This window comes from Tamandua tetradactyla, chromosome 21 (genome assembly GCF_023851605.1).
Source record: "Tamandua tetradactyla isolate mTamTet1 chromosome 21, mTamTet1.pri, whole genome shotgun sequence".
NCBI lineage: Eukaryota > Metazoa > Chordata > Mammalia > Pilosa > Myrmecophagidae > Tamandua > Tamandua tetradactyla.
This window is the reverse complement of record NC_135347.1, coordinates 59,481,202-59,503,527: the sequence shown is the minus strand read 5'-3', so window position 1 is coordinate 59,503,527 and position 22,326 is coordinate 59,481,202. Positions and strand designations below refer to the sequence as shown.

At 34.9% G+C, this 22,326-nt stretch overlaps 1 protein-coding gene and 1 long non-coding RNA gene across 8 annotated transcripts in view; one reads left to right on the top strand and one right to left on the bottom strand.

Moving 5' to 3' along the window:
* FCHO2 (FCH and mu domain containing endocytic adaptor 2) overlaps window positions 1–22,326 on the top strand; it is a 206,126-nt gene that overhangs the window by 124,805 nt on the left and 58,995 nt on the right. For 5 of the 7 annotated variants that reach the window (XM_077139486.1, XM_077139484.1, XM_077139481.1 and 2 more), the window contains 4 exons: window positions 1,671–1,762; window positions 9,038–9,141; window positions 13,590–13,719; window positions 15,282–15,341. In XM_077139486.1, the coding sequence (XP_076995601.1) occupies window positions 1,671–1,762; window positions 9,038–9,141; window positions 13,590–13,719; window positions 15,282–15,341 (386 nt within the window). The remainder of the gene's footprint in view (window positions 1–1,670; window positions 1,763–9,037; window positions 9,142–13,589; window positions 13,720–15,281; window positions 15,342–22,326) is intronic. The other 2 variants (XM_077139482.1, XM_077139483.1) reach the window with 2 other exon arrangements.
* On the bottom strand, window positions 442–17,691 carry LOC143665718 (uncharacterized). Its single transcript, XR_013167192.1, has 3 exons — window positions 17,593–17,691; window positions 3,972–4,242; window positions 442–766 (listed from the first exon to the last, which is right to left on the bottom strand). It is a non-coding gene; the product is annotated as an uncharacterized LOC143665718 (long non-coding RNA).

Genomic DNA, 22,326 nt, shown 5'->3' with positions numbered 1-22,326 from the left:
ATACCTTATATTATTGTGATACATTTGTCACAATTACAGAATATTATTGTAGTTGTACTATTATTAACTATATTCCATGGTTTACATTAGGGTTTTAGACTGTGCTACCCTTACCACCAATCCATTACTAGTACTTTCCCATCACTCCAAACAGAAACTCTCTATATCCTCATTATGCACTAACTCCCATATCCTTATCTCCTGCTCCCCAGCTCTGGCAATCCGTACTCTACTTTCTGCCTCTATGAGTTTGCAAATTCTAGTCATTAAATAGTCTCTTTAAACAGAATATATGTTGTTCAGTTGATGAAAGCCTTGTGATCAGAGGCTTGCAGGAACCTAACTTTGTATTTCCCCTAGGATCAGTGGCTTAGTATTCATTAATTCAGTTTCTTAGTTTTCTAGAACTGCCCTAATGAAGTACCACAAACTGGATGGCTTGGAACCACACAAATTTATTCTCTCAATTCTGGAGGCTAGATGTCCAAAATCAAGGTTTCAGAAGGGCCATGCATACTACCTTTGAACTCTGTAGGGAAGAATCTGTTCCATGCCTGCCTCTCTCCTGGCTTCTGGCAGTAGCTGGAAATCCTTGGCATTCCTTTGTTTGTGACATAGTCTCTGCCTCAGTTGTCAAATTTCTCCTCTCTTTGTGTCTCCTGTCCTCTTCTTATAAAAACACTAGTCATATTGGATTGAGGATCCATCTTATTCTAGTATGAGGCCATTTTAACTTGCAAGGTTTCTTTTTCACTTATCTGTCCATCTAAGAATAATAATTTATTTGAGTTAATGTTTTTATACAAGTAAAAGTAGGTTTTATTAAATGCATAGTATAAAATTATTTGATAGTTTTGAAACTGCGAACTAATTGAGCACAGTGGTGGTATTAATTTACCTTTATTAAAGATAAGTTATTTAGTGTTTTAAAACTGTTTTTAGGAATCATTTATGCAATTATAATGCTGTTCTTTATCATCCAAAGTATAGTGTGTTTCCAGGGGTACATATTGAGAACCTAGACATGTGCTAATGGATAATTTTAACATTTTCATTGTGATGGACCTGCTATCTAATGCTTCATAAAATGTTTTTTTTAAATAGTGATTTTTTAATACATTAAACTATATATATATATGTATATCCTTGCACTTTTTCTTCGTCTTTGAAAAGACGTGTGGCGTCGTAAAATTTCCACCCTGTTTCACGTAAGTTAAGAAATTTTCTGTTCAGGACTGGGTGCTAGCCTGTGACTCAGCAGACCTGAGCCTGTTCTAGAACCAAGTAGCTGCGTGTTTTGGGGTAGCTTATTTAGACTTTCTGTGTTGTGTTTCTTCATTTGTAAAGCTGAAATCATTACTTCTATTCTGACAACCCCCAAGGTTTGTTAGACTGTAACAAGGTGGGATCAGTGGGGATTAATCTTCCTTACTCTTCCCTGCCAACTTCACATCATGCTATTTTAGGTTCTGCTTTTAACAGTTTACTAATATTGGTTTATTAAGTCTGTTAATTAGTTTTGTTTACATATGCTAGTGGCAGAATATCCAGCTTATTAATCATATATATTGAGCTGCTATAATTCTGTGAAATAAAAATAGGTGACTGGATTTTGTACAAATAAATTATTCCTTTGTTAAAACCCTTATTTTTTTAAATTATTATACTAGGAAAGGGACCAGTGATTTACTTGCTTGGGATCCCCTGTTTGGACCATCTCTTGATTCCTCAACTTCATCTTCACTGACTTCATCTTCGTCAGGTAAATACACTCACACACTATTTTTAACTGGGGAATGGAATAGTTACTTTTTAAAAAATCGATTTATTCACCACTTGTGTTTTGTACTTGATCAAAATATTTTTAACTTGTCTTTTGATCATATTGCCAGATAAAAGTAATTTTATATTAGTTTTGTTAACTTTGCATAAAGAACCTATGACTTAAACAATAAAGATGTATCCAATCCCAAAAGGTTTTTCATTTATATTTATTGCTTGCTTATTTCTAGGCATTATTCATATCAATACGTAGTATAATAATTTTTATTTTTTGAAGAAAACTCATCTCCATAGATCTACATTAGTGTTACCAGTCCTTTTTTTATGGGTGTTCAAGTTGCTTCTATTTTTTAATGTTATGAACATCCATGGGTATAAGTTTTTGTACATGTTTTATAGTATCTCTATAATGATTTATCAGTATGAAATTTCTACATCATATGCCCATAGATTCTTATTGCCAAACTGCTTTCAGAAAGGCATTAGCACTTTGTAAGCAATGTATGAAAAAACACTCGATAAATTGTTTTAGTTGTTGTTTTGGCAAGAACATATTGAAGTTTCTCTTCTCTTCAAAATATAAAATTTACCGTTAGCCTAAACTCAAAGCAGGTATCAAAAATGCGTATTAATAAAACCAGTGCTCTTCAAAACTAAATGAAATCACTTTAGTTGATCTTCAACAATCTTCTTTGGGATTTCAGAGTTGTCACAAAATATTTGGGGTTAAAGGAGTGCTGGAATGGGGGGAGAGGGGCAGAGAACTTAAATCTGTTGAGTTCCTAATGTGTCACTCTGTTTGGAACTGTCCATATCCTATATACTTTCATCTCGTTAACAGCCGCGTGTAATCCTTAGTTTCTTCTGTTTTATAGACGAGAAAACTAAAGCTCAGATAGAAAAGTTGTCAAAGATCACATACCTAGGAGCTCAGACTGAATCTTACTAATTATTGAATCGAAAATCTTTGTTCTATGCATTATACCCTGACAAATTAAGAAACATTTTACTATTGTTAGTAAAAATAAACGTTAATATTTTAAAGTTAGATTGTTTCAAAATTAAATATTTTTAAAGGAAATTGTAAATGGATTATGGCAACTTTAACCTTGAACAATATTTAGAATTTTGAAGGGAATGGTCTGTACCTAATGCTTTTAAAACAGCAAGAAACAGATCATTAAACAGTTGAACATTTTCTGAAGTGGCAACGTAGCCATTCTCAGTGGACATTTATTAGTAAAACAAATATGTTTTATAAAGCTAACCTTAAACAAAACAATAATATAAGGATGGTAATTGTACAAGAAAAACTGAAGTTATTACTAAAGTCTCATTTTTGTTTAGTAAAAAAAATGTCAGAATGATGTTTTATATTTAGAATGAAAAGGGTTCTCAGTAATATTAATTTTGTTTAACCTCTGTTTATGAGTTACTTATTCAGATAATTAATCATTTTCAAATTGGTATCACAGAGGCTTTCTGGCCATTTTAAAATTTCTTCATAATTCTATGCCTTGTTTCTTGTTGTTTCCTTGTACAGTCTCTTCCTTTTCGAGAAAGTTCTCTAACTCTCCCTACCTGTCTAAAAGAATGTTTTGCCCATAACACATGTACTTCAGTAAAAGAAACGATACATTTTCATGCAGTGTTCATTTGATGTTTAGCAGCTTGGAAATGATTAACATACATTAAGCTTTCACTGTTTTTAAAATTCACTTTGGTATGCATTTTCAAACCTTCCCCTCTAGTCTGAGAAAGGATATAAATTATTTTGTCCTTCAAAAAATAGATGATGGGTGGGCCACAATGGCTCAGCAGGCAGAGTTCTCACCTGCCATGCCAGAGGACCTGGGTTCGATTATGATTAGCCTGTCATATAGTTATTTATTAAGTTGAATAGAATATAATTTTTCTTTATCAAATTGCATTACGTTATTGAAGATTTTCCTATTTCGCAAGACTGGCCCTAAATGAAGTTGTGAAATAGGCATTTAACCTTATGTTTCATTCCACCTCCTTCTGTAATACACCTCTCCCTCATCTTTTTTTTATGATTTCATATTTGTGCTTCTTTATTAACTTTTTACACATTTGGATTTAGTGGTGGATCAAATACCATAATTGTGAAGTCATAATGAGCATAAATATTTACAACCTGTAGCAGCTGAAACTTGTTAAGAACATACCTGACGTCTCTTGTTGACGGAGTCATAGGTCCCGCTTGTACTGACCTACTGCTTCTGCTTCTGTCCTTTCACTGCATTTGGGTGGCAGGGAAAGGTAGACAGGTCTCTTTACCCTTTTCTTTTTTTCTTTTTTTGTGAAAAATAATATTTTTACGAAAAAGCAATGAATTATAACGCACACCACAACACTTAGTTTTAGGACAGATTTCAGAGTTTGGTTTGGGTTACCATTCCACAATTTTAGATTTTTCCTTCTGGCTGCTCCAAGACACTGTGGAGAATAAAAGAAATATTAATGTAATATCATCAGTCATACTCATTTCTTAAATCTATCTTGTCTGTTATAACTCCACCTTCTCCTTTGATCTTTCTCCCCCTCTTCAGGGGTATTTGGGCTATGCCCATTCTATCATTTTCATGATAGAAAAAGCTATCAATAATACGGGGTAGGGGGATGGAACTAGTTGATATTCTGGAGAGGGTAGCATCTTTGAATTTTAGGACTTTTCTGGCCTAGGTACCCATCTGGAGGTTGTCGGTTTCTTGAAAGTAATCACAGTGCGTGGAACCTTTGTAGAATCTCAGAGAAAGCCCTAGGTGTTCTTTAGGGTTGATAGAAATGGTTTTGGTTGGAGTTTGCCAAACCATGATGTAGTGGTTAGATTCAGTTGTCAACTTGGCCAGGTGAAGGCACCTAGTTCTGTTGCTGTGGACATGAGCCAATGGTATGTGAATCTCATCTGTTGCTGATTACTTCCACAGTTGGCTAGGAGGCGTGCCTGCTGCAATGAATGATGTTTGACTTAATTGGCTGGTGCTTAAATGAAAGAGTGCAAGGTAGCACAGCCCAAGCAGCTCAGCATACCTCATCTCAGCACTCGCAGCTCAGCCCAGGCCTTTGGAGATGCAGAAAGGAATCACCCTAGGGGAAGTTGTTGGAACCCAGGGGCCTGGAGAGAAGACCAGCAGAGATTACCCTGAGCCTTCCTATGTAAGAAAGAACCTCAGATGAAAGCTGCCTTTCCTCGGAAGAACTAATGAAATAAATCTCCTTTTATTAAAAGCCATTCTGTCTCTGGTGTGTTGCATTCTGGGAGCTAGCAAACTAGAACACATGATAAATAGCAATATCTAGCTGAAGCTTGTGTAAGAGTAGCCTTTCAAGTTTATTTGAACTCTCTTAGTCACCGATACTCATTTGTTACGATTTCTTTTTCCCCTTTTGGTCAGGAAGGCATTGTTGATCCCAGGGTGCCAGGGCCAGGCTCCATCCCTGGGAGTCATCTCCCACATTGCCAGGGAGACTTTCACCCCTGGATGTCATGTCCCACGAAGGGAGGGTAATGATTTTATATAATGATTATATAGAGAGAGTTATAATAGAGTATAACTCTATACTCCCTCATCTTGATAGCATCCTCTATTCACATACTATTCATTTTTACATTTTAGCAGGGCTCGGTTGTCAGATTTCTTACCTTCATTTGCCCCTTTCAAAATCTTTATTCATTGGTGACCTCATTTCACCTAAATTATTGGAAAGCATTCATTTTAGAAAAAATTCAAATCAATCAATTAGTAACTGTTCAAGTTTGCTAGCTGCCGGAATGCGACATACCAGAAATGGAATGGCTTTTAAAAAGAGGAATTTAATAAGTTGCTAGTTTACAGTTCTAAGGCTGAGGTAATGTCCCAATTAAAGCAAGTCTATAGAAGTGTCCAATCAAAGGCATCCAGAGAAAGATACCTTGGTTCAAGAAGGCCAATGAAGTTCAGGGTTTCTCTCTCAAGTGAGAAGGCATATGGCGAACACAGTCACAATTTCTCTCTTGGCTGGAAGAGCACGTGGCAAGCAAGGCATCATCTGCTAGCTTTCTCTCCTGGCTTCCTGTTTCATGAAGCTCCCTCGGAGGTGGTTTCCTTCTTCATCTCCAAAGGTTGCTGGCTTGTGGGTTCTCTGCTTCTCGTGGCTATGTCGTTCTTCTCTGCTGTCTCTGAATCTCTCATTCTCCAAAATGTTCCTCTTTTATAGGATTCCAGTAAACCAATCAAGACCCACCCAAATGGGTGGAGACACGCCTCCACCTAATCCAGCTCAGCAACCACTCTTGATTAAATCACATCTCCAGGGAGATGATGTAATTACAGCATGCAATGCTGAATAGAGATTAGAAGAAATGGCTGCACTTACAAAATGGGATTAGGATTAAAACGTGGCTTTTCTAGGGTACACACATCATTTCAAACCAGCATAGTAACTGATATATTAAGCCTCCCAGTGTTGATATATATTTAAAGAGAATGCTTGGATCTTAACAGAGAAGCAGTTTCAGTGACTTCTTATGCCTTAAAGGCTAGTATTTCTGAACAATTTTTAATCCAGGTACTCTTTTAACATAAATATTTCATACCTCCCTCCCCTTTGGTAAATGGAACATAGACTCTTTTCTTCTCTGCCCATGGATTAAATGAGCTCTTTTGCTGTGCCCAACCCCCTTAAAACTATCTTCTAAAAACCATATATTTTTGGACCTTCATTTTTATTCAAATGTATTTTAAATTTTGTTGCTTTTACTTGTTTTCCTTAGTTAATGCAAAGTTTGAGCTCATGTTCTTGTTCTACGTATGTATTAAATTTTTCAAGTTCAGGTAATAAAAATGACATTAAGCTGAAAGAGAGCTATTTGACTATATAGATTCATATTTCAGTTCTAGAATTTTCTTGTTGCTTCTAATTTTCTACTGTTTTCTTCTCATCCAGTTGTTTTTAAAGACCAAAATAAGAACTCTTCCTCTTCTACTGGTTTACTTGGGTGTATGTGATAATTGAATTTTTACTTGGAACAAGGTTAGGTTTTGGGTCTAAAAGCCCATCACCACACCTTTCCACTAACCCTGTATGTGATCCTGCTGTGACAGCACCACCAAAGAGCACAGATAAATTTCCTTTTGCTTCATGGTCACAAAGGTCAGTAGGTTTCCTTTACTGATGAACTTGTTATGGTTAATCACTCCAGTGCAGCTCAGAAGGGATTCCAGAGATTGCATTGTGTAGCTGAAAATTGCTTCAGGGTCCCTGCTACTTTGGATTGAAAGTCTTTCCACAACTGCATCTCTGAGAATCGAAGTGACCTTTGCCATAATGTTGCGTGCGCTGAAAAAGCTAATAGTGCTGCTGTTTCTTCTACATCGCCCTCATTGTTTCTACTTTCTAGATTAGTCGTCTTTGTTGAGATCAAGAATGGTCTGGCAGTATGTTTCTTTTATGAGGTATTGTCAGAAAGAAAGTGTAGCCTAGCCCCTCTCTTCTATAGTTTACTGTTCAGGTCCCTTTGTGTTTCTTGAAATGTCAGTACATTTAATTGACGTTTTTTAGCAGTGGACAGCTCCTTCCCCCTCAAGGTACACTGAAGAATGTAAATGCCTGTGATATATGCATATATAATATAAATTCAGTGTGGTGTTTACAAGTACTACTGTTAGCTTTCTCTCAAAAAGGATATTCTGATTGTTTTAAGGAACTGAACTGAACATTTGGAGCTGACACTTCTAAATGCTATTAGGAGACGCACTTGATAAATAATGAAGCTCCAGATGTCAGTGCTTCTCCTGTGTGAAGCTTTCTCACAGACTTGAAATAACTTGAGTACAGGGCAGTGCTGGTTTCATTGACATGAACATATCTTTAAAGTGGATGTGTCATAGCACAGGGAAGTGTTGTAGTCCTCAGGCGGTGCACATTTCTTCCAGCCTACAGCTTAAAGTGTGAGTGCAGCATGAGAAGAAGGGCTTACTGGAAGAAGGCAGCAACCTTTAGAATCTAAACTTGATTTCTTAGCTTTTTATCATTTTCCTCAGATAACCTGAACTGTTCTTGTAGCTTGCATCTTTTATTCCCTCATGTGATATTCTTTCTCACTGACCCCCACCCCCACCTTCCTGCATTTACTGCATTGATTTTTATGCCTGTGTGATTACCCTTTATTTTAGGTCTCTTCCTATCATCTCCAGGCCCCTTCCTTTTGATACCTCCATTCTTTCATCAGTGATCCTAGGACCCCAGCTTTCTTGTTTGTTTCCCCATGTGTGTACTTAGGCCTATTCATATATTTTTAGCTTTGCACATCTGTAAACTTAAGAGAGCCTGCTGAATGTTTTTCTTCCTGTTCTTATAATCCTCAGTCTCTGAATTTTAGTCCCATATTTTGAGATAGACCAAAGGGATTTGAAAATCATTTTAGGTTAACTTATTTAAAGGTGACTTGAAACATATTTGCTTTCATTCTGCTTTGGTTATGCGAATAGATTTGTGACTTTAGGTATCGTGCACTTGCATTTCATTCAGTAATTTTTACCATAGTAAGACATTTTTTAAAAATTAGGAATGCTGAGTTTTATATTTCTGATTTGTAAATTTGTAAAGTTTGCAAATGATGTTAAAAAACAATGAACACTAAATTTGTATAGGACTTAGGAAAAATTAAGATATTATGTAGAATAGTTAAAAATTACTTGTATTGCTTGGGTGAAATTTTTTAGTAAACTAATAGATTTTTTATGCTTTTAATTATCCCAAAAATGTTACTATATGGATCAACTTAAAAGTCCAAGTAACAAGTTTAAGGTAAGTGTTGTATTTAGAGTTTGTTATTATTCTGAAGGTAGTGCTTCAAAGGCTTTTTGTTCTTGCAATACTATCTGTAAATTAGATGTATTGGCAATGAACTACAGACCTTGTGCCTTAAATTCGTTTAATTCGCTGGTTAATTTATAAGATTTAACATTTTATGTGTATAAATACTTGAAACAAGAATAACATTTATATTATGTTTATAATTTTATTGAAAAGTTAATGATTTTTTTTCAGAAAAATAATCGGTAGCTTTGAACAAAAACATATTTAATAGATTCCCAATATTTCAACAAATATTTATAATTCTATTTTTTTTAAATTTATGAAAAATAAGTTTTGACTCTTAACGGTTCCTGTATAATAGAATGTCTTTATGTAAGGATTGTTACATACTAATGATTTTCTTCACATTCTCTTTTTCCTCCCCCGCCAGCCAGGCCCACAACTCCTCTCTCTGTAGGCACCATTGTCCCACCTCCAAGGCCTGCTTCCAGACCAAAGCTTACTTCAGGCAAACTCAGTGGGATTAATGAAATAGTATGTACTCAGGTTGCTGTTGTTGTTTTACACTTAATTGCTTTGATGTAAGATGCAAATGATATTTTTTTCTATCCCCATTACAGTTAAATGCTTGGCATTTTCTACTCAAGTCAGCCAAATATAGAAAAATTTCCCCAACTCCCACCCGACACTCTCTCTCATATTTCCTTGGTTTTAGAAACCAAGTGGTTTTAGAAACATTGTTCAGGGTAGTAGAAATTTCCTGAGAAAGTTGGAACTTTACAAAAATACCGTTCAGGATCCTTTATTTCACCTTAAAGAAGCAATTTTCATGTAATTTTGCTCAAAGTAAAATGTTCAGGAAGAAATGGTAGCCTGTTCTTAGTCAATAGAAAGCATACTGTCAGAAGTTCTAGAGGACATCTAGTTCCACTTTCTTTATTTAAGTTAAGTGAACTTGTGAAAATATGTTTTGGTAAAAAAATGAAAGCAAAAACTAGAAAAAAATCATTGGTTTTCAGAAATCGTCAGATGAAAGAAAATAGTATGGACTCTTAAGAGTAAGGGAGCCCTCCCAAACTAGCCTTCTTGCCTTCAATCTGCGCTGCTTTGCACTATCAGCTGTACTTCCAGAATTAAATTTCTAAACGTCAGTTAATCTTGTTTTTTTCTCTTGGTACACGTATACATTGGTTCCCATAATCCATGTGATTGAATATTTTAGCTCAATGTACAATGTTCTTCTTTAAGTTGCCTCTGTAACCTAACCTCTGTTACCATGTTAACTGCCCAGTTTTCTATTCTCTGCCATCTGGGCTCCAGACACTTGAAACTTTAAAATGTTTCTTAAATACATCATGCTGTTTTATACATTGATGTCTTTTATTCTGCTCCTTCTATCTAAAGTGTCCTTCAGTTTTCTGTGTAACAAACTGACCATCTTTCTTTAAGACCCAGCTAAATGTTACCATCTCTTTGATCATTTGCCACTCTTCCCCCAGGGGATTTGATCATCCCCTTCCTCATGTACCATAATACTTGGCTCAAGTTTCTGTTAGTGCACATCTGACATTGTATATACTCTCCTTGTGTGTGTTCCCCTTACAGGACTATGTCTTGGGCAATTTCATTTCCTCAATATTTTGCATAATACCCATCACAGAATATAGAATTAGGTAATGTTCAGTGATGAGTAGGAAGGCTTGAGCACCAAATGTTGAACACCAAGTGTTCAGTCTATCCCAGTGAATAAACTTAGTGGAAGTGATATAAAAGACTAGGTACAAGCTGCCAAGGAGGTGGTTATTATTTAAGTAATACAAAAATTACTGTATCTTCATAACTTTTTTCCTGATTTCAAAAGCAGTCCATGATCACCTAGCAAATATAGAAAACACATAGAGAAAATAAAAATCCCCCATTATGTCATCACATGAAAATAACCACTGTTAACATATTTATATATATCCTCTTGTTATCAGAAGCAATAAAATGTGGTGGTTTAAAGTGCAGACTTATTAGCCATTTATTAGCTGAGCAAACTTGGAGTTGAATTCTCATGGATAAAATGGGGATAATAATACTTAACTACAATGTTGTGAGACTTAAATGAGTCAATATAATGTGAAAAACAGAACATTGTCAGGTACAAAGTAATTGTTCAAAAAAGCCAGTTGTTATGACTGAAATTGTATGTTTTTAAGTAGAACATACTTTATTTGTTTTAAATAAAGCAAATTGCAGTTTATATAAAAATTAAAATACATTTTAAAGTTTTAAAGAAGAACTTTGTGTATTTTCCATATGTTTTTCACTTAAATATATTTTGGAAATGTCTTTCTATATCATGAATTATTCTTTTTTTTTATAGTTTTCAACTTCTTTAAAGTGCTAGAATCCTTTGTCATATCTTAAATTGTAAGTCTATTGAATAAAAGTGTGGCTGTTATGTTACAGTCGAATCTTTCACATCACCCGTCACCCCCCTTCCCCCACCTAGTCTTGTGGAACATTTAGAATCCACCCTTTGAGGACTTCAGGGAGCACCATTTGAAGTGACTGCAGAATATGTCAGTGTATAAATGCTCTGTCTTCTACATGACTGCCATAATTAAATTTCTAAAAGTTTTTCTAGAAATGTGTTTATTTTACATTTAGTTTATTCCAAAGTTTTATTATAAAATGTCTTAATGAATAGCCTTATACTTACTTATTTGTAGCTATTCATTGTTTCCTTAGTAAAAAATTTTAAAGGTGAAATTCACCAACTAAAGGGTATGCACATTTTAAGACTCTTGATAATTATTGTTGTATTGCCCATGAGAAAGGTCATGCTTATCTGAATTCTTGCAACTGTAAATCGGAGTCCCTTTTTTCCTTGTGCTTGCACGTATATTTTTCTGGAGAGAGGAGTCAGCTTTCACTGGATGCTCAATGGGGTCTCAGACCTCTCACCTCACAGAGAATTCTTCATTGTTCTAGAGCAGTATTTCTCAAAGTGTGGTCCCCAGACTTAGCAGCATTAGCATCATCTAGGAACTTAGTAGAAATATAGTTTCTCTGGCTCTACCATAGACAAATCAGAAATTCTTTTCTGGGGAGGGTCCCAGCAATTTGGTTTTTAACAAGCCCTCCAGCTGATTCTGATGCACCAATATTTGATAACCACTGCTTTAAAGCTGTACTATCCAATAGAAATATAATGTAAGCCACAAAAATAATTTTAAACTTTCTTTGCCGTATTAAAAATAGTAAAAGGAATGAAGTTTTAATGTTTATTTTACCCAGTATAGAAAAATATTATTTTAATAGTATAAACTATTTTATATTTTATAGTATTTTAGTCATATAAAATTGAGATACTTTCCTCTGTTTTTTTTGGCACTTAGTTTTTGATATCCTCTGTGTATTTTACAATTAAAGCTTATATCACTTTAAATTATCCACACTTCAATGTGTGGTTAGTGACTACTGTACTAGGCAGTACCGTTTTAGAGAAAGAGAAAAACACTTGAATAAAAGGTTTGTTTGTACCTTTTCATAAAAAATTGTGAAGTGAGCTGCAAAAATGCAGCCATGAGGCCATGCTGCCACAGGAGAAATGTTCCCCATAATAGCTGGTCTCAGACTTCTAAGCATGTAGCTTTCAGATCAGCTGTTGAGTTCACTATCTATTCAGCCTCATGCCTCCTGTTACCATCTTTATCTGCATACACAGTTGCATTTTTAGCACATCGCTGTGTTTTTTCAATTTGTTGTCTATAATGATTAGTCATCCAAAAACTATTAAATGGGGAAAGGGAGGTGTGCAAATTGTAAAACACTATTACAGTATAATCATTTTTATAAAAACGTGAATCTATAAGTTTTTGTTCACACAGTGAAGGGTTGACTAATTTTAGTATTATCAATACTACAGTTTGTTTTTTTCCTTTTTTTTTAATATATTCTTCAAATGAGAACAGTAACAATGTCTCTTCTTCACTACTTTGTCTCTAGTGAAAAACTCAGGGCCTGACACATAGTACACACAGTATTTGTTATTTACCAATACATTTTGTAAGCAGGAAGAGGTTTTTTAAGTTAAACTAAGTATGCCTTGTTTAAAAAAATGAAACATCTTGGAAAGTGTGGCTAATGTATTATTGGAACAATTAGGAGTTTACAAGGAAAAAAATTCCAGGCAAAGTAAAAGATAAATCAATTGGAAGTTACCTTTTTTCATAATTACTTCTATGTTTAACTAGAAAAATGAGAAGACAACAGAAATAAGTTTTTCAAACTTCTGTATGGGGTGTACTTTCTCAATAAGGTAGTTTTAAAAAGATTATAAAGGAAAATGAGGACGGATTTGTAAACACCAAAAGTAAAGGGGAGCAATATTTAGGAAGAATTAAGCAAAAAAGCAGAGGGTTAGTTAAAGCTCAAGTATTACTAAGACCTCCCAAAACTGAATCAGACAAAGCTAATATGGACAGGTCATAAAAGGGAAAATGTAATTTCTATTTTTTATCTTTTAAATTAGCTAAGTTTTTTTTCTTTTAATTATTATTTTTCCTCCTTCTAAAGCTTATCCATTCATTACTGACAAGGATGAGAGAAATGGGTATTCTCATATATTTATAGGGAGTAGGGTAAATTGAATAGCCTCTTTGGAAAGCAGTTTAGTAGTATCTATTAAGAGCTTTCATATACTTTTTAAACTAACATTTTAACTTCTGTGCATCTATATTAAAAATAATTTTGGCGATACAGGAAATGTTTTATGCACAAAGATCCTTCTGCCAGCATTATTTTAAAATAGCTTTTTTCAGCATAATTCTCAAGAATGATTTGATCTGTTATCTGTGATTTTGAGTATTATGAAACTAACAGTAAATTTTATCTGGTATATTACAATTAAACTTGCCTTTATACCTACAAATCTTTTCTAACAGTGGAGGAGTTGTTTTAGCATTTTGATAAGTAACTTTTTGTTATTTAAGCCCAGGCCATTCAGCCCACCTGTAACTTCTAACACCAGCCCACCTCCTGCCGCCCCTTTAGCCCGGGCAGAAAGTTCTTCTTCTATCTCGTCATCTGCTTCATTGAGTGCTGCCAATACTCCGACAGTAGGTAAGTGATTATTAGCAACTCCATGTGAAATGTAACATCCAAAGTATGAGCAGGCTTATTATTATTATTTTAAAATAGGCTAGTGAAGACTTTAACATTAGAAATTTTGTTTTTCTGGAAACATACTGGCATTATCATACTAGCCACGTTTTCCTTTTTTCCTTTCGCCGTCTGTATTATCTGGATAGGAGAATTTTAACCACAGTTAGCACTTGTAAGAAAACATCGAATTTGTAAGCTGCTGATAGGTATAAATAGTTGGAAGCTAAATATAATGCAGTTCTTTCTCTTGTGAGCTCATAGCTGAATTCCAAAAAAGTTTATGTTTTAAAAGCAACTGTGTTTGTTAAATAGTTGATTCAGTAAAAGAAAGGGGGTTTATGCTTACAATGAATTATTTTTTTCAGAAGAATTTAAAAATAAAGATTTAAAAATGGCTCTTAGGGTATAAACTATGTAAGTCTAAACTTCACCAAACAAATCCAGTATTTTTATTACCTCTATCTTTTGCTCAGAATTTTTTCCGGTCATCACTGTAGCCCAATTCTTCCTTTGAATTCTTATTACCTTTCTAACCTATTATTAGTATAATAAACCAAGCACAACAGTTTATCTTATCAAAAGTATAACTCATTGTAGTTAGTAATGGGGTTATTCTTATAATGCAAATCACTGATTTCCACTAATTGAGAATTAATTCAGCAACTCAAAGTCGGGTCCTTGGTCATGCAGCATTTGCATCACCTGAGAACTTACTAGAAATGCAAACATTTTAAATCAGAAACTCTGAGGATTGGGGCTAGCAGTTTGTTTTAATAGGCCATCCAGGTGATTCGGATACATGCTAAGTTCAACAACTACTGCCCTAGTTTTTTTATTGAATTGTATCCAATGTAATTTGTCAGAAGTCATATGTGAGAAGTATTTCTTGTAAAAATGACATAATATAGGCTAGAATGAAATGTAAAATGGCTTGATTTCTAGATGTCTGAACATGTCACCATCTTATTTTATATACCATCATGAGCATAGCATTTTCCCCATTTTTAAACTTTTAGAAACTGAATATGCCTAATAAGTTTTTTTCATTTATTTGCTTTAATGACTACTTCATTCTTATTATTGGTTTACATGATTTTGTTAATTTTTGTTTCCACAGACTCTTTAGTCAGAAAACAGTTGATGGGTCCTACTAGAAAATCAGGCAGGTGATCTGGGTAACTGAAAGAAGCTTGAGTTCTTCTCCATTATCTTTCTATTTTTCAGAAGGTTTTCTGTTTGTAATGGAAATTTAAATTAATTTTGATTGAGTTGGTACATATTTGTTCACAGTTTGAGCCATTGCTGGCAATAATAGAACCACAAGTTAGTGACAAGTGATGATACAACAGGCAGGATGTATGTAGGTTTTAACCAACAGTGGTTCTTCAAAGTTACCTAAAAAGTTCTCTTTCTCTATCATTATGCTTAGTTTTCTATTTAGGTTTAAAATTTTATTCTTCTTGGTTCTTGAAAATGTTTTTTTTCCCCCTGCAATGTCTTGTTTTATTTAAATACAATAGAAGATGATAATTTGATTGGGACAGTCTCTGAAATTGAAAAGCACTGTGAGACATCACCAGGTATAGTATCAGAAGGAACTGTATGTTTGACTAATAATCCTAAAGTGTGTCTAAACACTTTGTGACCTAACTTTTCCTTTTCCAGCAATATATGGTGTCTCAGAAATCAAGAATAACTTTAAGATTTAACTGTCTCAATTTTGTACTAATTATGTTCAGTTGCTAAATGAGGATTGAAATCAAATTCCTAATTATAGAATACTGTATATTTTTGCATTTTATCCCTGTTCCCTGCTCTCCTCCCTTCAACATTAAGAAGTGTCAATAAATCTTAATTCTGAAGCTATCAAAATCAGAAAGAAAGAAAAAAAAAGATCTGAAAGGAAGCAGAAGCAGTGAGCTTTTTAAAGTTCATAGTAACTACCCCAGCAGAGCAAAGGCAGTCTTTTGAAAGCTATATATATAGAGAGCTGCCATTAGAGGCACAGATGTAGCAAATAGTTGATAATGAACCTCAGATTTTTACTCCTGAGCTAAAGAGATTTCTACACATATATCCATTAATTTTTATAGTGAAATTTCCCCAGTGCACAAACATATTGCATAGTTATAATCAGTGAATTTATGTTTAGTCTGCTTTTTTCACTTAATGTTTCCAATATACATCCCCACAACTACACCTCTTGCTCAGACCCTTACTGGTCTTTCACTGAATCATCTCTCACCTAATGCAAATTTGGATCCCTGACAACAGTCACTTTTCCCTTCAGTCCAGCTCCTGTCTGTGTGTAGAGTGATTTTATTAAATGAACAAACTTATAATGTTTCTCTTAAACATTTTCAGTAGTGTTTAGGGCCAAAAGGATAAAATCAAATGTCCTCCACACCCTGATCTGGATAATAAACAGCCTCATCTTTACGTCCTTTCATCATTCTAGCCCATCCATCACCCACAAAGCAGGTACCTGCTTTGGGAGACTATTTATTTTCAAAAGGCACTTTTGTTAATGTGTGTGCCTTCTTAGCAAAATGCTTGACACATATTACTGGTTAGTAAATGGCAGCTTTGTGATTTAGTGAATAAATTTTCATATTCTTGAGTTCCTTATTTTCACATGAAATTTTGAGTCATCTTCTTTTGGGGTATTTTACTTTTTTTCCAAGTGTCCTAGAAGCAACAGTTCTTGTCTGTCTGTATTTTTAAACACTGAACTGTTTTCCAGCTACAAAGACCATTCAAAGTCTAGAATACTGCAAAATCTTCCAGGCCTCTAAAGCTAGCACAATATCTTTTCTAACTAGTTGTAGAAACTTGGATTTAGTAGTGAGGGAGAGAAAGCCAATACTGATTTTTATCAGAATTAATACTCTAGATATCTCAAAAGTAGCTCAGTCTTCACTATAGAGGATCACATCTAAAATAAAAATAATGGATGGCTATAAACATTATGTAACATTCATATAATGAAGGTATACAGATAAATACATGTTGACCTAGGTTATTCATTTTTTCCCTTAAATATGCGTGGGTGATTATGATTAAGCATCCTGTTGACCTATTTTTATGAAATTGCCTCATATATTGTATATTAAATAAAATGCACCACTTTGGAAAATCAGTAGCAGTAGTGGTAAGGGAATAGAAATAGTGAAACTGTGAAAAAAAGGCAATACACTATTTTCTGGGGATTTCTATTTTGAAGTAAGACAGATAATTTGCTTAGCTTAAAAAACATAAACCAGTAAAGGTAAACCCACCCCAATCAAATGGCAAAGTAAGGCTTCAGGATTCCATTCCCCCCATCCTTCCACTGAAACTTTGAACAGCAAGAACTGGCAAAAATATCTGTCTCAAAGCTTTAGAAAACAGTTAATGGATTACAATAACAGGGCAAGTGCTGAATCAAGAAAAAACTACTTAGCAGCAGTAGGAACTCATGGTACCCTGGCTGTGCCCTCCCCAATCCCTTACCTACTTGGTATGGAGCTACCCATGTTCCCAGTATGGACCCCTTGTCCTGGTTCTGGAGGGAACACAACAACTCTCATGAGCATACTGGGAACATGTATGTCCAGCCTAACTGTCTGGTGGCCTGAAGGGCTTGGCATGCCAGAACTTATCTTGGCTCACCAAACTCTCCTACAAAACACTATGGGAAAGCAGTCAACCTTTGCTATCTGGGGCAAGGTACTCCTGGCTGTAGGATATATACAGTACAGTGCTCAGAACTATGAGGAAACAGTTGCCTAGAGAAGAGGGGATATTTGTATCCATTTAAATGGGGGATTTCCTAGAGCCACACATACATACCCATAATAAGACGCGTGTGCAGTAAAGATGAGGTAGATCCCTGTGCTTTGGCCTGGGGTTATACTGTAAGCTTCTTATTCTGTGTGCCCAAAGAAGCGTCCCTTCCTTCCTTCCTTCCTTCCTTCCTTTCCTTCCCTCCCCTCCCCTCCCCTCCCCTCTTCCGTTTCTTCCGTTTCTTCCGTTTGTAAGCTCTTAGCATTCAAGGAAAGCTCAGTCATAACACTAGCCAGACACAGCCTTAAGGAGCAGTGACCACAGAGCCTAAATTCCAGCAAACACATTGAAATATCAGAATGTCAAGATTTCAACAAAAGATTGATGGCCCAGGCAAAGGATAAGATTAAAACATTAGAAACCATCAGTAAGGAGAACCAGACCTGGGACATCCCAGAAAATACTTTAAAATAAAGTATTTTAAAGTATTTATTTTAAAATACTTTAAAATAAAATATTTTAAAATAAAATGGTCCTCAGTATGCTCAAGGAACTAAAGGAAAACATGGACAAAGAACTAAAGGAAATCAGGAAAAACTTTAGGTAAACACAGAGAATATCAATAAGGAGATGGAAAACTATGAAAAGGAACCAAACCGAGCTGAAGACCACAGTAACAGAAATAAAAAATCCCCTAGAAGGGTTCAGAAGAGATTGGAGCTGGCAGAAGAAAGAATCAATGAACTTTAAAGTTAGACAATTGAAATCATCAAGTCTGAGGAGCAGAAAGAAGAAAGAATGAAGAACAGTGAGCAGAGCCTGAGGAAACTGTCAATTACCATTAAGTATACTAATATACTTATTGTGGGAGTCCCATAAAAAGAAAAAAAGAAAAGAACAGAGAGAATATTCAAAGAAATAATGGTTGAAAGCTTCTTAAATTTTACAAAAGACAAGAATGTATGCATCTGTGATGCTCAGCAAACTCCAAACAGTATGAACTCAATAAATAGACCCATACCACACCATTTAATAGTCAAACTGTCAAATGCCAAAGATAAAGAGAATTCTGAAAGCTGCAAGAGCTGTGTCAGCTTCAATAACATTAAGTGCCAATTTCTCATAGGAAACCATAGAGGCAAGGAAAACAGTGGGATGACATATTTCAAGTGCTGAAAGCAAAAACCTTCCAACCAAGAATTCTATATCCAGCAAGACTATCTTTCAAAAATGAGGGGAAGAGTAAGACATTACCCAGATAAACAGAAACCAAAGGAGTTTGTCACCACTACACCAGCCGTACAAGAGATGCTACAGAGAGTTCTGCAGGTTGAAAGGAAAGAGCAGTAGACATAGATTAAAGCCACATGAAGAAATTAAGATCTCTGGTAAGGGTAACTACAGGATAAATATAAATGCCAGTACTGTTGTATTTTTGGTTGTAACTACCAATGCATAAAATGTAGCAAGAAATCAGTAGTTTTGGACTCCTAATTTATAAACATGTGGATAAGAACTACATAAAGGTTGGGTGATGGAGGGGTATAGAAACATAGTTTGTGTATACTTTTGAGGTTAATTTGGTATCAAAGAAAAAAGACTGTTATAGATTTAGGGTGTTATATGTAAGCCCAATGGTAACTACAAAGAAAATATCAGAAAATCTGGAAGCTCATAGAGATAGCTAGTAAGGTACAAGTTGCCAAGGGCAGGAGGGATGGGAAGTGAATGCAGAATGGGTGTGGGGTTTCTCTTTGGGGAAGTGGGAATGTTTTAGTGATGGAAGGTGGTGAGAGCACCACCACATGTGAATGTGATGAACCCACTGAATGGTATGCTTGGGGGTGGTTGACATGGTAAAATTTATGTTAATGTGGATGTTCCCACAATTTAAGAAAAAGAAAAAAAAAAAGCATCTAAAAAGGCTTTGACATGGGGCCGGCTGTGGTGGCTCAGCAGGCAGAGTTCTTGCCTGCCATGCCAGGAACCTGGGTTCGATTTCCGGTGCCGGCCCATGCGGGACAAAAAAAAAGACTGACATGATATCCAGGGTGTAAGTCTCCTTGGCAATGTGGGACGTGATTCTCAGGTATAAGCTTGGCTCTGGCACCATCGGATCAACAATGCCTACCTGACCAAAAGGTGGAAAAGAAATGTAACAAAAGAAGGTTATCAGTTGCTAAGAGATTTCAGATAGAGTTAAGAGGCTATTCAGTATGTTATGCAAGTTTACCATGCAAGTTTCCGCTAGTTATTGCTGATTGTCATGGTATGCCAAGCCCCAACCAATAATATTACTGTAAACCCTAAGTAATAACCAGGACACTATATGAGACTATAAAATTTCACTCACTAAGCTTATTTTTCAGAAACCTATAACCTCCAGGTAGTGCCTAGGCCAGATAAGCTCTGAAACTCAGAGTTACCAGTCTTTCCAAGAATATCAACTGGTTACATCCCCCTGCCCCATAATGTTGAATACCCCTTTTTCACATGAAGAAGTTAGAATGGCCATTGCGCAGATATCCCTAAAGAGAAGGGTCAAAGAAGAAGGAGTTATTTTGTCAGAGAAGATAGAATTTAACAAATGAGTATGACTACTGAATCATTACAATGACATTACTTTTTAGTCTCCAGTGTCTTAGAGCATCTGAAATGGTGGAACTATAACCCATACCATACTTTGAAATTTGTTCCATAACTACTTGTTGAAATGTGCTTTGGAATTGATTGCTTTTATATATATATATATTATATTTTACAATAAAAGATGTTAAAAACAGAGATAATGATAAAGGTAATATGTGATCCTGGATGGCATTTAACAAGAAAGGAGGAATAGGCTCTAAAGAACATTATTAGGACAAGTGAATTTCTTAGGAAATATACATTGCAATGTTAAGTATTCAAAGAGCACAGTACATACAACCTAAACTCAAGTGTTCAGAAAATGGATTGATAGATAGATGGATAGATAGACAGACTAATGGATAGATAGAATGATACGGCAAATGTGACAAAATGTTAAAATTGGTAGATCTGGGTATCTGAGGGGGAGAGGGGTATGTTGGGAGTTCTTGGAATAGGGTTTGTGTTATTTTTGTAATTGACCTGTAAGTTTGAAATTAAAAATAAAAAAAGACCAAAAACCTGAACATACCTATAGGTTAAATTTGTTTATATTTTATTATGCTTTGCAGATATTGACTTTGTATGATTTGAGTCTTTTAAGTGTTTTATCTGCATGAGCTTTATGTCAAGGATATTATTAAAAAGGTAATGTTGTAAGTCAAATATTTATTGAGGCAAAGTAATGTATGTTTGTAATACAAGTTTTAGAGTAGACAAAAGTCATTATTATTGTAATAATAAGTAGTATATTAAACGTTACTGCTTGGATAAAAACAGTTTAAATAAAAAATTTCAGTTTCCTGTTCTGAAGTAAGTGATTATTAGAACATGAAAGTATTTAGTATTTTAATGTTCTTGAAGCCATATGTGTGTGTGTGTGTGTGTGTGTGTGTGTGTGTGTGTATATATTTTTTTGGCTGACTTTATTTTAGCTCTCAGACTGTGCTCTAAGAACTTTGATGTATCTTATGATAAGAGACCAATTGAAATGAACCATAGGGAAATCGTATCAATATAAAATTTAAAACACTGTTACATTTCTAGCTAGTTTGCTCATTCCTTGCCACTTTACTCTATTCAAATAAACATCTATTCCAACTTGCATCCTAGAGATTTAAAATTTTTCATAGAATGCTTCAATTTTGGAAGGGATTTTCAGAAATCCCTTTTGAAGCTGTGTGGAAGTTGAAGACAATTTTATAACAATCACTTTTTTTCAGGGTACACATATAGCTGACAGTCTTGACCAGCTGGAATAGTCTGTGGGATTTGACACTACGTTTTTATTAAGGATTGGATATTATACCGGTCCCTAAAAAGGGAAAAAAATTTCAAATTTCAATACTGACAAACTTCTGCTTATAAGTTTCTCTGTTTTTAATATTTAAAGAACAAAAGCTGGACAAAGGGCGGTGCGATGGTGGCACAGTGGCAGAGTTCTTGCGTGCTGTGCTGGAGACTTGGGTTCAATTCCCGGTGCCTACCCATGCCAAAAAAAAAAAAAAAAGCTGGCCAAATTTGCATTGTTCAGGCAAATAATTCATATCTTTGTCATTGCACATTTTATAATTTTCTATGTAAGTTTTTAAATTAGTTATTTCTACATGCGTTGTCTGATTTGATTAAACCACCACCTGTATACAGCACAACCCTTTCCTAAGCTAAAAAAAAGAAGCAAAATTTTACTTTGCAATATTGGATACAAACAAAAGCAAGTTCTAGTCTATGCTAAATGTTAACATTTTTATTTTTAGTATCTTGGGTTTCTTCTCAAAATTCATAGAAACCTAAACTTTAATGACACTGTTCCTATTATTTTTGCCATATTTATTAACAGCAAGTGACTGATAAATATTTGTTCTTTAAGTTTTATTTGGGGCGTAGTTATAAAATTTTTAATTTATGGATTTGTTCTGTACCCTGATGTCTTTTAGCCCACTATATCTTTCTTAGAGTAATAAAATATATATCCTTGGGAGTAAGATCTATAGTTTCAGAATATTGTCAGCTATCTGATTCTGCTACAAGATAATGTCAGACCAGAATTAAGACAATACTAAGTAAGAGAAGTTTTCTTTTCCTAAATCACTTCCCAAAAGTTCTATTTGTTAAAACAGTACATACCCGAAATCCTGTGTCCTAAATGGATCCTTTCCAGGGTCCCAGTCT